General features: G+C 42.9%; 1 protein-coding gene across 7 annotated transcripts in view; it reads right to left on the bottom strand.

Annotated features, from left to right (window-relative positions):
• SAMD12 (sterile alpha motif domain containing 12) overlaps positions 1 to 15,044 on the bottom strand; it is a 169,809-nt gene that overhangs the window by 145,631 nt on the left and 9,134 nt on the right. For 5 of the 7 annotated variants that reach the window (XM_072034360.1, XM_072034359.1, XM_027452635.3 and 2 more), the window contains one exon: positions 7,539 to 7,717. In XM_072034360.1, the coding sequence (XP_071890461.1) occupies positions 7,539 to 7,717 (179 nt within the window). Of the gene's footprint in view, positions 1 to 7,538; positions 7,718 to 10,014; positions 10,053 to 10,355; positions 10,466 to 15,044 lie in introns of those variants that run through there. The other 2 variants (XM_021271055.4, XM_027452636.3) reach the window with 2 other exon arrangements.

Below are 15,044 nucleotides of genomic sequence, written 5' to 3'. Positions count from 1 at the left end.
CCCACCAAACCCCACTGTGCTTTTTGGGAACTGTGGTGGAACAGCGTCCACATCAACCCCTCTTTTAATTGGGTGTACAGCAGACAAAGCACCCGAGGAGGCCTTCACCATTACCCACCATGGAAAACAGCTGGAGAATCTATTCCACGGAGGAGAATGAGAACATGCAGAAAATGCACCACAGCATTTATTATTCTGGAGCGTCCTGCCCAAGCCAATGTTTTCCAGGTTTCAGGCACACATGGCAAAGCGTTTGGAGAACCAATGTTATACATCTACAAGAAAAGATTGGTAGCAAGTTTACTCCAAGTCTGTTTTAACTCATCCTAATTATCTTCTTTTTACAGCTGGAAAAGCTGATCCACACATCAGGAATTTCACTTCTGGAGAAGAGTAACAGATTTCTGAAGTCCAAGACCTATTAAAAGAGTGGGTGGGTGGGGGAATACACACTCCAATCTTTTCCTTTTAATCCAAAGGACAGACTTGTTCCAGATTAGGCAGCATTTGCTTGCTAGAAGATCATATTGAACACAGCTGTATTCATGTGTCTAGTTTGCCCTAAGTGTAAACGTATGATTTTTGAGATAAATGCAATTTCTGAAACATGGTCTTCTAACACATTTCACCTCCATTAGACATTAGTAACCATTTCAGTATCAAACAAAGGCTCGTTAGCTAGTAAAGCTGAGCACAGAGTTCATTCTGAGATTAGGATACCTAAATTCACATCAATGTAGTCTATGAAGTGTAGACAGACTCTGCTGAGCAGTGCTCACATCAGGTCAAATCTAAACCCTCTCTATGCTCTTCTGAGTACGTTGACTGGATCTTCAGCAAAAAAATAATAGGAGTTTAGATACCTGGGTTACACGCGGACACTTAAATTAAGTTGCCCTCATCATCAACGAGCTCAATTCCACTCATTGTAACCGAGGGAAAGACGGACTCCATTCCGCCCCCAGCCATCCTTTTCCAGGCCCTTAATGAAATCACTTCCTTCCTTCGCACACCTCTGCACTGAGTGAAAGCTTGACAAGTTGATAACACAAGAAATGCCCTTCAGACACTATCGGGGCTATTATGCTCACACACCCCTTTTGTGATTGTGACACATTTCACTTGCAGTGCTAAGCAATTATGTCATTTTTTCAAAATGGTAAAGAAAAAAAAAAATCCCACTTGTAGAGAGAAAGGTGGACTACAGCGACTGCTAATCAGTTTTGTCACAAGTGTCCAGCAAACACATGTGGCAGATTAATGAAATTATTGTTATAACTCAGATGAGATGCACTATTTGCAGAACTCACAGTGCCAGCAGTGAGGCATTAAACTGCTTTCCTATTTTAAATGCTAAATTGGTTCTATAATACATTTTGTAATCCCTCTAATCAGTATTCTATTATTTTCTTTAAAGGACAATTCTATACTTTTTCTTCTCCACCAAGGCAGCTGTGTCATTAAAATACTGATTTATTTTTAAAGCAATCTCCGGGAAGCCCTTAGAGTAGCTTCAAAGTGAAAGCAGAGGTTTTGGATGGCTTTGTGGAGCAGCTTCAGAACAAGGCGAGCAGAACAGGCAGTGTAAGTACATTATGCATCTGCACGCTGCATGGAATTGCTTTTTTCCTCTAAAAGCCGCTCCATCTCTTTATCTCTATTTCTTTTTCCCCAAAGAGAAGTTCTTTTAAACAATGCGTCTGTGCCTACATGTGCCTATAGCACCAGGCATCCCACTTATTTCTAGAGTACTGCCACGTCTCTTTACTACTTGTTTGCTAATACATCCTGCAGTCGCTGCTCCTTTTCACACTGCTCTAACGGAAAAGCACACAAATTTCACACTGATAGCTTTCACAGGACAATAGAAGCCTGAAGAGACGACGTTTCCCTCCTTATGCTCCCTCAGCTGCCTCTTTGTAACCATCTGCTCTTGCCTAACCTACACACGGAGGCATTCACCCCCTGCAGCAGAAAGCACCATTTTGCTGGGGATTTGTGCAGCCCCCAGCCCCACCATAGGGTCATGGGCTGCGATGCTTCCAGCACCCTGCCTTCCTTCACATGCACGCACCATGCACATGCAGGCACAGAAAATGTTTTCATTGATTTTTTTGGTGAAAGTGCAAACTGTAAGAGGCCTGAAAAAGAGGATTTTCTCTTCCTGGTATCCTGATGCAGCGATAGGCCTTACTTGTAAAGGATCTCTTCAAATAGTTCAGAAGGTCAACCGTGGTCTTGTCTTCTGCGAGTAAATTTCATCTGCTCTACTTACAGCCACCTAAAGAGCTAAGCATTAGTCTGAGCTAGTTATTTTGAATTCCTGTGGGGAGAAAGGAAAAAAAAAGAGAAGCGGTAGGAGTGTAATCTCATCTTGAGACAGGGAAGGAAAAGAATAATGGTCCTTTGCAAGATGCCCTTCTTTTCCATTCGCTGTCCTGGGCAGAGCACAACAAATGAGGTCAGGCAAGATCTCCCACTTACATGCAGCTGCTGTCAGGGCAGCTGATATTTCCGAATCCCCAGGTATGCAGTCACGATGAACTGGAGAAGACAGATCTTTTATAATGAATGCAGAAATCTTGCTGCAAAAAACATGGGGCATCACAGTACGCTATTCATAACAGGAATGGAAGATGCAGAATGGGGAAAAACTATTGATAATACATTTGGACCCCAAATCAGGCATTTGTCCTACAACAAGCTGACTTAGAGGACTGCAGCAGACAGATCTGTTTCTTGTCTCCCTGGCTAATTACAATTTAAATTCTGTACCAAGCAGTTAAATTCTGGCCTACAGGTAGAGTTCCTCCAGCACTTTGTGCCAGCCAGCGAGGGATAAAAACATCAGCCTCAGCTGCTGGAAACACACAGGGTCACCCAGCATTCCTGTTTCACCGCTCAGGATACGAGTCCACTGCACAGTTTTGAGACTTCAGACATCAGAGGTCACAAACAAATGGTAAGCTGAGAGAGGAAGAAAGGTGTCCACAAACATTTCAGCACCTGAGTGGAACAGACCAGACGGGGTCACACTCAACCTCCACTTGGCCAAAATCCTTTTGGGTTTCAGCCAGTCCAGTCTGGGTTCTTGTTTACATACCCCACGAGGCCACCGCAAAGAAGAGGGGAATAGTTGGAAAACAAAGCAAAATGGTAAAGCTTCACCAACCAACCCACTCAGTGGCTGTTGATGTTTCTCAACCAATTACAAAAAAAATAAAATGGTTGAGCAGCTGTTACGAATATGTGCATGTATGTAACGTTACTCATATCACCAGGACTGCGGCTTGGCAAAAACCCTCTCTTCATCCTACTCATTTTATAAGTTTGACTACAAAGGATAATACTGTGAAACAGAAGCCACTGATTAAAAAACCTAGAGATCTTTTCTACAGAAATTTTTTTTTTGTTCTTCTGTTAGGGTTTTTTTTTTGGAGTAACTGACAAAATAATATCTATGCTGCACACCCCAAGTACTCCTGTAGCAGAGCAGAGCTCTTCAGGAAGCCAGAGGAGCTGCTTCCACCCCATCGACCCTGAGCTGGACCCAGAAAGCTGTGATAAATGCTCATCCTCTTGGTAGGGAGCTCAGTCAGTCCTTCAGTGTTGTTCAGTGTCACTTAGAAAAAGCTTTTTTTTTTTTTTTTTTAAAAGAAAGCAAAAGCAACTGAAAGAGTTACTGAGCTACACTCTAACAAAAAGTGCACTCTACTGGTGTCTATACAGCAGTCATCAACAGAAGGCAAGACAAAACACCTCTCTATTTACCAATTTCCTTCCAGAGTTTTCACGAGCATTTTAAAGGACTGTTAATTTGTCTCTAAGTCAGATAAAAATCTGCTATTACTAACACAAAAGTCTAACTAGTGGTTAACATTAAAAAGTCTATTATTTGCTACTGCTGCTCCCACATGAGACAATATGTGTCATCAGATATACGCACCTTACTTAAGAAACAGTCTTTTAATAAGTGACAGACCTTTAATAAGTGACAGACCAGATTTGGGGGTCACGCTCACACTGAACAGCACTTCATGAGTGCAGTACGTGGGCAGCCTTGATAAAGCTAGCACTTCTTTGAGAGGCCTTGCTGAACCTTGTTAGGAAAGGCTTCCCCTGTTAAAGCCTATACTGACAAAAATATGGGACTTGAGAAGTATAGTAAAGCTCTCAGTACCCTAAATTATCTCTGGATAAACACGAGTCAGGCCAGTTGGAGCTACTGAGTAGGGTTCTGTTAAAAAAAAATTAAAACCAGACCATAGCAACCAGAAGCAGCATTTTAATAAAATAAAGATAAGAATTCCAGAAAACACATATGACAGGCAGAAGGTGGCAGTTAAATGAATTTTATACACTATTTTTATATCTATATCGATAGATATACGTGAAGCATCCTTGCTCTCTCCAATGAATTTTTCTGCTCTGTAAGACTGTCCACTCAGACAGATTATTTTATACAATCTGAACACTGAAAATCATTTACTGACCAGGAAAGTATACATATTTATATCCATAAACACACACTTTTAAACACATAATGCTATTTTAACACTTCAATAATTTAATTTGTATTATCTCCTGTATATTATCAGCATCTCAATGAACGAAACACATCAGTTTAAATATGAGTAATCGTGGCGTTTTTCAGACTTCCTTGTATTTTTTATACATGACAAGCTGGTTCCTTAGCAGCGTTTGAGGACGACTGTGATCATGACTCCATTATTCTTTAAAATCGCACCTCTGTCTATGAAAATTAGATTCCACATTCATCAAGAGCTTCTAAATGAGTGCTCCTTCAATGAATCTACACTTTCTGCTGTCTGCATCCCAGATACAGAAACAAATACATGTATTCCCCTATTTGCAACTCAGTAGCTGCAGACGAACTTTAAATCTATCTGTGGCCCATGAATTATTACTGTTCTGCAAAATCATAGCTGAAGACAGAAAAAGAAGGACACGCTCTATTAGAAAGGAGACTCTGTTTGTTTCTTTGGACAGCAAAACCTTAGAGCTGCCAGGGGTTTAAAGTGCTGGAATTGGTCCCAATGAAGACAAATTAGAAAGCTGAAAGCAGAGAAGACAGTCTATAAGGCAGCCTAAATTGCACTCGATACATTGCAATGCTTTGTGCAATGTATGTCTCACCACTGTGGATATGGAGCATGTTTAAATATTATCTGAATGCACAGGATTGCAAAGAAGCCTTTTTAAAAATAACTGAGCAATGAGGAAATATAGAACAAATGGATCTGCCCCAATGTTTTATTTACAATATTTGCCTCTATTTCTTCTCATCTTTCCACTGTGCGGGTATGATTGCATGTATAAAGTTTCATAATGACAGCTTGCTTCAACTCCTAAAGCCACACAAGTGACAATCCCAACTCTACATTCACATTTTAGAGGATAAAGCAACACAGTTCTGACATTTAAGTAGAGCAAGTCTGAAAAGACAGGCCTCCTCAGGCTATAACATGAATCCAGATGAGAAACGTCACAAAGTTAATGCCACACACAGGCACACACACACACAAAGAAGTTATGAACAAGGCACTCATAAAAAGCAGCCCACTTCATTAGCTTGATATTATTATGCCAAGCTTATTCCATCAAGCAAAAAAATTAGTTTGGGGTGGGGTTATTTTGCCAGTTCTGTGTTAAATCTGAAAAATGCCCAACTCACATTAAATAAAGCTCCTGTGATCAGATTTAGGAAACCAACGGCTGATTTCACTACATTCAAAGTGGTACACTCCCTCTTTTTCCTGCCTATCCCTAGCACAGAAATGGTTTCCCATCCATCAATCCAACAGGTACAGCTCACATAGTAGAGAGAGGCTCCATTATATTAAATCACCAATGTATCTCATTCCAATTTTCCACTAGAATAAGTCTTTTGCAAGCAAAGACAAGCCTGATCTGCCTGTGTTCCGTGTCAGCTACATGAGCCCATTCTCATCTGGAAGCCCCATTGCATCACTAAGCTCATTCATGCCTAAGCTTGTAAGATCTCTTCCGAGTTTAACGTACTTGAGCTTTCAATACAGGGCAGATCTGCATCTGGTGAGGTCAAAACAGGGCAGAGTCAGATTGCTTTTGTAAGTGAAAGGCTGGGTAAACACATTTTTAGCTGAGCTTTGTCTCAAAGCTCATCCAAAATTTGGTGGTCTTTACACCAAACGGATGATTCCAACTAAGCACAAACCTGTTCTCCAAGGGCTCAAGAGAAATCATCAATGTGCTTGATCACCAGCCCCAAAACAGACTACAAGTAACAGTGATTTTCACAGAATATCCCAAGGTGGGAAGGGGGAAGGACCCACTTGGATCAGAGCCCAAAGAGAGACAGACTTTAATCAATGCCAGCTTGAACTGGATCTAGTTAATAAAATTAACAACTGGATCGAGCTGATAAAGACAGAATGAAACGAGCGTAAGGTGTTCTTATTCATAACTAGGTATTTTAGACAAATATCCAAATGGAGAATTCATACCAAGCCTTTATTGTTAAGGCTACTGCTCAAAACATTTAATGCTATTTTATTCAAAAAGTGAAATACCTTGTAACTATGCATATTATTTGTAAGATTTACTATATTGATGACAGTAGCAAATACTCTTACTGTACCTAGCCTTTTTTGGTCCTTAAAAAAAAAAAAAAAAAAAAGGATAGATGACAACAGTCATTTTATTTGCACTACTAGCTCCCAAAGTACCAGATTCAGTAACAATGACATTTTTCATCCCCTCAAAAAAACTGCTTTTAGGCAGGTCAGTAAGACTGATAGGGCTTTTAAAGAATCTCTCCCAAACTACTAGTATTCTTTAAAAAAATATTCTCTCATATTAGATACATTTTTAACTAGAACAATATGTGACAAATTATTGTTCTATCCCTGAAGGGTCTGGAGCACACACATTCACCTGCACTTCACAGTCACGTCTATTGCACACAAAGAAATAGCAAAACTCTCATCAGCTTATGAACGGGTGCAGATGCTTCATTTGTCTTTATGATTCACCCATGAAGTGTGTTTATTCACTGACATACCAGACATGGAAGAACTGACAGGGTATTTTTCTTAAAATTAGTTAACAGTTTGTTGAACTCAGTTGTCCATATAAACATCCATACGTTTAAACCTTTCTCTTCCTTTACCTGCTCCAGGAAAAAAATAAACAAGTTACCAAAAAGAAAATAAAAAGAAAAACCCTATCTATTGCCATTCTGGTTGCTACTCAAATCATTCAGAAAACAGGTCTTTACAAAGTCTGAAAAAGAATATTTTCATTATTTATCATTATCTTCACACAGAGAGAAATAAAATAGTGCAGTGTCCATGATGTGTGTGCAAAAACTCCACAGCAATACCTCCCTTCTGTAACACCCACTTCCTTAGACTTATTTTTGCACCTTTGTATGTCTTTAATAGGATGATGAATGCTTTTTAAGCAGTAGTCACGACCTCAAAACGCCTGGATTCTTAAAGACTCACCAAAATAAGTAAGTATCCCGTTCTACTCACTTTAGATATTTCTGGTTCCACTTGTTGCTTTTTGGGGGTCTCTTTTGACTCGGGCCCTTTCGGAGCACTGGTGTTCTTCGCAGAGGGCGATTCACCTCCTTCACCTTCAAGTTGCAGATTAATGCCTTCTGTGGGGACAGGGTGATCAATACCATTTGGATTCAGATTGCAATGGATAGCTGGGGGGAAAAAAAGACAAAACACTGCTTAGGAAAGAAGAACCCAAATGTTGCAAGCATTTATCACAAAGTACTAAGAAATGCCATACAGTAACAGAGTTATGACAGATAATGGCAAAAACACCCTCTGTAGCTCGACACGGATCCAGGATAAGATATTTGAGGAAGAAAATGCAAGGGAATGCAACACTGTATAAGGCTATTCTGTGCAAGTTTCTATGTCAAAATTATCCTTCTGGCATCACTACAGAGTCCCCCAGCTTACAACTTTTACTAGTGTAGGACAATCTATCTCATGTATTTATCCTTCAGTCACACTTTTTTTTTTTTCTCTTTTCTAGACAAGTCAGTTGAAGTTTTTCTATTGCATTTTCCATTACCTGTAACATGCAAGGCTCTAACCAATGTGGGATAAGTAAGCTGTGCACAGAGAGTCGGTCTGTGCATAGAGTAATGCCTTACCCAGCTGATTATCTCCCCTTCAGCATTTTGTGCCGCTGCAAATCACCACCCACACCCTCCTAACAAGCAAGAGGGATGTACTCTCTAGGAGCACATAATGAGGTGTGGACTAATGATAGCAGAATAAGGAAAGCAGCCAGAGGGGGGGGGGGGAAAAGAAAACAAATGCAAACCATCCCACAGAAACGCGCATTTAGAGCTATGGTGGTGGTTTAATTGTTTTCTGCCTGGAATTTCACAGTTCCAGCACTCACAGAGAGAAGCAGCCTTAATAACCTCCTTGGCACACACAGAGATTTTAAGACGTACGGATCCTGAGGCGACTTCCCTTGATGCACGGATCCGATTTTTGTATTCCTGCTCACGGGTAACCGCGCTACCTCTAGCGCAGCTCCCTTAATGGCCCCAGCTTCCTCCTTCTTATGCTGTGGTGAGATATTTCACAGCCCCAAATAGAAACCCAAAAAACAATGTGAAACCGAAATAAAAGCTGCCCTTTTACCCGTGCTTGGCTTAGATGCGAAGGGTGGGGAGCAGGGGAAGGAATGGGAACTGCCAGTTTTAGCAGCCGTGTGAACGGCCCCGAAAGACTCTCACGGAAAACAAGCCCCAGCAGGCTCAGAAAGCAAAGGATCCTACAACCCACTGAATATCCATACACCTGAAATCCAAATCCTAACTGAAAACTTTGGGCCTAAATAATAGAAATTCCTTGGTGCAGAATTAAAGCTAACCCAGAACACCAAAAGTTTGCCTTTTCCCCTTGGGATTTCACAAACACCCAAATACTTGTAAGCAACGGGGGATTTGTACAAGGACCACAGTAACTACATCTGCACGTTAAGGATGGAAACTTATTCTAGGTTCAAGCCAAGAGAATATGATGAAGGGTATTTCATTAACAACACTGAGTGATGGAAAGAAGTAAAGAATTGCCACGTTTTATTACAAACTGCATTCTCTCTAGAAGAGTGAAAAAAAAAAATCTGTCGCTGGTCCACACAAAACCAGTATATTAAAGTAAAAATTGGAAGGGAACTAAATTTCACTCTTGCTATAAGAGAACCTAAAGGAAAGGAGGTCTGCAGCAGTCTGCATGGCTCATATCTGCCATCTTCTTGTCTCATTTCAGCAGGCCAGGCATCTGCAATTTCTTCCTAGAGAGCTGTTACAGAGCCCGGTTTCCCAAGCCAGCTCTGAACAGTTCTTCTTTAAGCCTAGCTGCAGCGCTTTTATTTGAAAGCCTCTCTTCCTTCATGCAAACCGATTCTGGAGCTCGGCTGCAGGCAGAGCAAAACCCAAGTCTCCTTGTTCTGACATCGCCTCTCACCGCTGAGGAGGGAGAACAGACGGCTGACTGCAAGGCACTCCTCTCCTCCTACTGCTTCTCCCAGCCACACCGCTCAGTCAATCCAAAATATAAACACTTCAACCTTAATAATCTCAGGAGAAGCATTTCCTAACTTTTGAGCCCTTTATTTCTAGATCCACGCCATACCTACCTCTCCCTGGATTTTGCTTTTATCATGGCTACAAGACCGCAGTGGAGCTAAACTTGAACGCAGCTGCTTGATTTTTCCCTTACTGAACCTCTTTCTGCAACAGAAAGAAACGTCAAAACCCTTTTACTTCTGCAGCGAAGCTTACAGGCTTCACCTGCTCTGGCTGCGTGGCCATTATGTTCCCATACCACAAGCCTGACAGACTTATGATGGAGTCTTTAACACTTTTCAGCTCCCAAGGGAGGTTTCAAAGGGAGTGTTGTGTGGTTTATATTTACATTCTAGTGTGTGTTAGGACACTAAAAAATTCCCTCTCCCCTAAATCATACTCACCCGTCATGATCTATCTCTTCTAGATCATATTTACCTGCCTGAAAGAAAAAAAGTAATTACTAATGACTGCTTTACCCTCCAGACTACAGAAAAAATAGATGTGATCCACCGAGACAGACTTTTCCCAATACATACAGAAGCTGTCCTGTTAGCAGGCAGATTTAAGACTGCAATTCCCCTCCTGCACAAAAAAAAGGGAGATACCCTAACCACCCTGTAAAAGCCCTCCCTTCCAGCACACCCTGCTCAAGCAGAGGCTGGAAACTAGCAGTGAAAGACGCCTGGTAAGGAATGGGGGCCATAAAGTAAGTATCAAACTGTCTTTCCTGCAATGATCTTACCTAGCCCAACAGGAGGACTCCTGAGCACACCTTCCAAACACTCACACACCACAGCAGCACCCAGAAACGTGCAGCTTGTGGCTGCCAGCCTCCTTCCAGTGCTCACCAGAGAGAAATCACAAAGCCCAGTGGGACTCGAGCTGGCTGGAAGAAGGCTGCCAGCAGCAGGCTTCCTGTGGATTGCAACCCCTCCCTTCCCAGTGGCCCCAAACAATACAGATTCGGGGGGAGGATGGGATGCACGACAAGGAAAGCCTTCTAGGTTACAGCACCAATTTGCTGTGCAGCACAGGGAGCAAGCGACCCAGCTTTCTGGTAACGTGGTAGCATAACCACGTTATCCAAGCTTTAGGATCCAGGAGGAAAAATAAATTGGTGAGGCTGCTGGCAACTGCATGTGCTCCCATTAGCTTTTCATTGAAAAGATGTGACTGTTCAAAAGAAACACGGACTGCCTCAGAAAAGACTTTTCCGAAGTTATCAGTGTTAGGGTGGGAGAAAGAAACAACTTTTTAATGTATTTTCTGGAACGAGAGGGAGAAGGGAAGAGTTCAACTCTCCTTCTTTCCCCCCATCACAGTCTTCGCTTACCACTAAGCCTGGACTGGCAGCCTCAGCACTGGGAGACCGGAGGAAAACATGCAGAAGTGAGAATAAATATCACCTCGGTCACTTGGCAAAGCTAATACCTGTCAGGAGGCATCATCAGGTGGCCAGCTCTATTGCTTTTTCTCCAGTGCTGCCTCCAGCTCTCAGCTAGGAGACAAAGAAGGAAAGAGCATTCTCTTGCACTCTGTTACTTTCCATTAGCAGACAGAAATCCCTTATTTTCATTTCTAGAGAAGGCAGAGCTCTCGCTTTTTTAAAAAAAATGTCAATACAAACCATAATTGCTCCCCTTCAGGATTTGTTAAAAGCAGGGAAAGAGGTGAAGGTCTGGACGGTAACAGCATTCCCTCTTCTCAGATCAGCACCTTGTATAATTTTAGCCAGATAAGACTGGCTCAAAACGTCAGGACTGACTACGCAAAGCTCAAGGGGCTGACAGCTTCCAGGGCTGAAGTCCTCTAGAACTGATCTAAGCAGCTCTAAGAGATCTCAAATCACCAACTTCATCACAGCCCAACTCCTCTGACCCGCCCGGCTGACCCCAAACTGCAGAGCTCATCCCTTCCAGGACGTCTGACAAAGATTCTTCTCTCTAACTACAGATCAAGGAGTTTCTTGCTAAATGACTTGTCCAGGCTCCTACCTCTCTCTACCCTGCCCTTGGCTACCACCACCTTCCCCCACCCTCTGGCATTTCCCCGTACCACTGCTTTGACAGCAGTCCCAGCACTTCTTCATTCTGCCAGATCAAATCCATCTCAACACTCATAGACTTCAGAAGCCCATCAGGCCATCAAACCCCGCTTCATACCAGTTAATACCATACACATCAGTAGCATCATTACATTTGGAAGCAGAACCTAATCTTACTCCATCCATCATCCCTGTATCTCAGTACCAAGTCTCCATCCCGTTCCAGATTGCTGAAATTCTCCTTTCCCTTTATGCCCACCAGCTGGACAGCGTGCTGAAAACCCCACCTGACAGCTGATTAATGCCGTGTCTGTCCTCACGCTTCCCAGCAATTGTTGTTTTACTTGGATTGAAAGCTTTCTGTGGTGGGAACGTTCTCCTTTTGGGGCTGGGTGCTCTGTACAGCACTGGAGCGACAAGCGCATGACAAATGGTGCTGGCAGCCACAATGACAGAGATCACAGATTACATTTAGAAAACCGACCATTATTTAAAAACAAAGGTACTCGAGTGCTCTTGTACTCCTACCTCAATGGCAGAGCCGAATCTACAGGAAAATATCCCCTTTTCCAGAACTTTAAAGGAAAGGCTGCTTAGATCTGCCAAGTTAGGAGGGTCAGGAACTGTGAGAAAACAGTAAAATGAGCACCCAAAGTGGAAAAACGACCACATGTACCCTAAAAGACTAGGGAAGGAAGAAAACTAAAGCGACGCAGTGCATTTTTCCCATAGGCTAGAATACAAACCCAGCTCCTTTCTGAGCATACAGAGCAGGAGAATTTGTTGCCCTCCAGAAGCTGATGGGGAACAGAGCCCTGCGCCCACGCAGCTCCCCTCCAGCATGTGTACACAGCTCTGAAGGAGCTTGCAGGGCAATGCGAAGGCTCTGCTCCCCTAGCTGCCTTCCTCCCCTCCACGTCTGCCTCACGGACAGCAAGCAGCCAGGAGACAGCTTGTCTGAGCACGCCTGATGGTACACAGCAGTCACCAAGAGCCACAGCAAGCTGCTGGCATCTGGGAGGAGGCCCGGCATTTGTCTAGAGGATACTCCGAAAACCTTGAGACGAGCCTGAAGGCACTCTTCAGAAGTCAGCCTTGATACATCCAAAGTTTCGTGCGGCCAGATGGGGAGTCAGGCTCTCCATCTGGGGGCTCAAGGCGTAGCAGATCAAACCCAGGATCAATCGCTACCTCTGTGCGCTCTGCTGCCTGCCGCGTCAAACGTTTCTGAGCTACTTGTTTCAGTGGGAACACTGCTGGCTGCTCAAAATTTTAAGGAGATCAATTAAGACTGCATTAAAGCATACTTGGCAAGTGCTGGAGTTGCATGCAATAACAATTGCTCTATTCTGAAAAGCAATCTGGTAAAAATAGCATCTTCTTACTCATCTGCCCTGTTCTGCGTGCATCACAGTCATGTGCTAGCTTTTGCTCTCTAGAGACAAGAAGCGCACACAAGAGACACCCATCCGACCTCTGAACCATTAGAAAACTTTAAAATGTAAAACACTTGCAAACGTCCAAGCTTTATTTCATGTGTTTGTGCCATAAACTTAGCTGCACAATGCCAGGAGCTGTCGACACAATCCACCTTTCCATCTTTGCTCGGTTCTTCATCAAAGGCCAATCAAATCTCCAACCATGCAAAATTCTGCAGTCAGCTCCTTCAGCCAGGCTCCTGCACGCTTCCAGGTGCTGCATTTCAATACTGAGTGGTCAAACAGCAACCACTGGGCTTTTTGCTTGGTATCACGCACAATCCACTTCAATTATATTGATCAGAATCAGGGAGGCATTGACACAGAGAACAGATCTTGCTCCAGACAGATGGCTGCTCGCATTGACCGAGCAAGCAAGAAGGAGTTGCATCAAAGCCCTTCCCAAATTTCCAGAAGCTTGTACTGCATTAGTAATTCTAAACACCCCTAGAAAATACAGGATTATTCCCAAGATTGTCAAACCTGAGCAGTTGTTACCACTTTTACAATTTTTAAAAGGATAAAAAAAAAAAAAAAGATTAAAACCACCAATACAGATGACCTTAATTAGTGCCACAAAATATAGGAATCTTTGACTGTTTTATCTAGCAGGAAGTTTTCCCACAGTAGTCTGTTTCTGTAACTCCTGTGGATGGTCCACCCGCCTCATCAAAATGTTCCTAGTTTGAGAAACTGTCTGGCTTTTGCCTGCAGGAATTACCTCTCCATGCAGTGCAACCTCCAGCTAACGTAAACCCACACAGTCCCACCAATTCATCACTTTGGGCCAGCTGAAGCTGTAGTCAAAGCCTCACATGAATCCATCCTGCTGCTTACGTTGCCATCCAGGTTGCTGGCATCCTGCTGAGGAAGTACCTTCAAAATCTTGCCTAGATGTTTCTCCGATCTGCTTGTCTAATGGTCTCAGCAGCATTCACTCAGACCTAGAAGCCCCAATTCAGTCAGGATCTCTTCTGCTTCAATAATGTGGACTTACCAGAAACTTTCTTGACAGGTGAAGCCCTGAAGTATTTTGCTAAAGTAATACCAATGCCAAGTTGCCTGTTTCTGCTGGTCAGCATCAGGAATGAGCATGAAACAAATACAAACAGGCTGTGCCAAAACCCAGGGCTGGGCTACGGGGAGTTTTGCAAAGTGGTCCTAGCGATGATCTGCACCAGGTGGTTTGGGTTCAGAGCTCAGGCAGGCAGGGACAGCAAGACAAAGCCTCAAGTACCCACATCCCCAACGTGGCTCGCAGCTCTCTAGCTGGGCAACTGAGTAGCTATGTCATGGTACCACAGTAATTAATACCACAAGCCATTCACTCTCTCCAAAAAACAAAAACAAAGAATGCACAAAACTACAGGCAAAGGCAAAAGCAAAAATGGAAAAAACGTTACTCAGCTGCCTACACTCCACATACCTCCCTTACACCTCAGCTGTAAGAGGCAGCTGATGAGTTTTGTGTAGCATCAGAAATATATCACAAAACCAGAACAAGTACCTCAGCAGTTTCAGTCTGAATCAAACTGAGCAAATAATTCTGTAATTTGGTTGAAGCTCATGCAAATCTTAGGGGTATAAAGAGGAGAAATACTCCCTACTTGTCTACTGGACAGAAACACCAAGTCCAAAACAAGAAATCTTCTTTTGGTATACATTAAGTTTGCCTTTAAAGACCCTCGTCCCACCAGGATTTATATGCACTCCAGCCTACTCAGTTAAGAAATTTGCTCTTGCTTTTTTGAGAATTTTCCTACTGGAAACTACTCGTTTATTTTATGTAAGGCAATACCTTCACTTTCCATCTCTGATTTCACAGATTGTATTAACGCTGTAAACCAAAAGCTTTCTATTCCACCTGCTCTTTGGGACGCAGCCTGCACTGGCTACCACTAGACAGGCC

The sequence above is a fragment of the Anas platyrhynchos genome, chromosome 2, assembly GCF_047663525.1.
Source record: "Anas platyrhynchos isolate ZD024472 breed Pekin duck chromosome 2, IASCAAS_PekinDuck_T2T, whole genome shotgun sequence".
NCBI lineage: Eukaryota > Metazoa > Chordata > Aves > Anseriformes > Anatidae > Anas > Anas platyrhynchos.
This window is presented reverse-complemented; position numbering and strand designations above follow the sequence as displayed.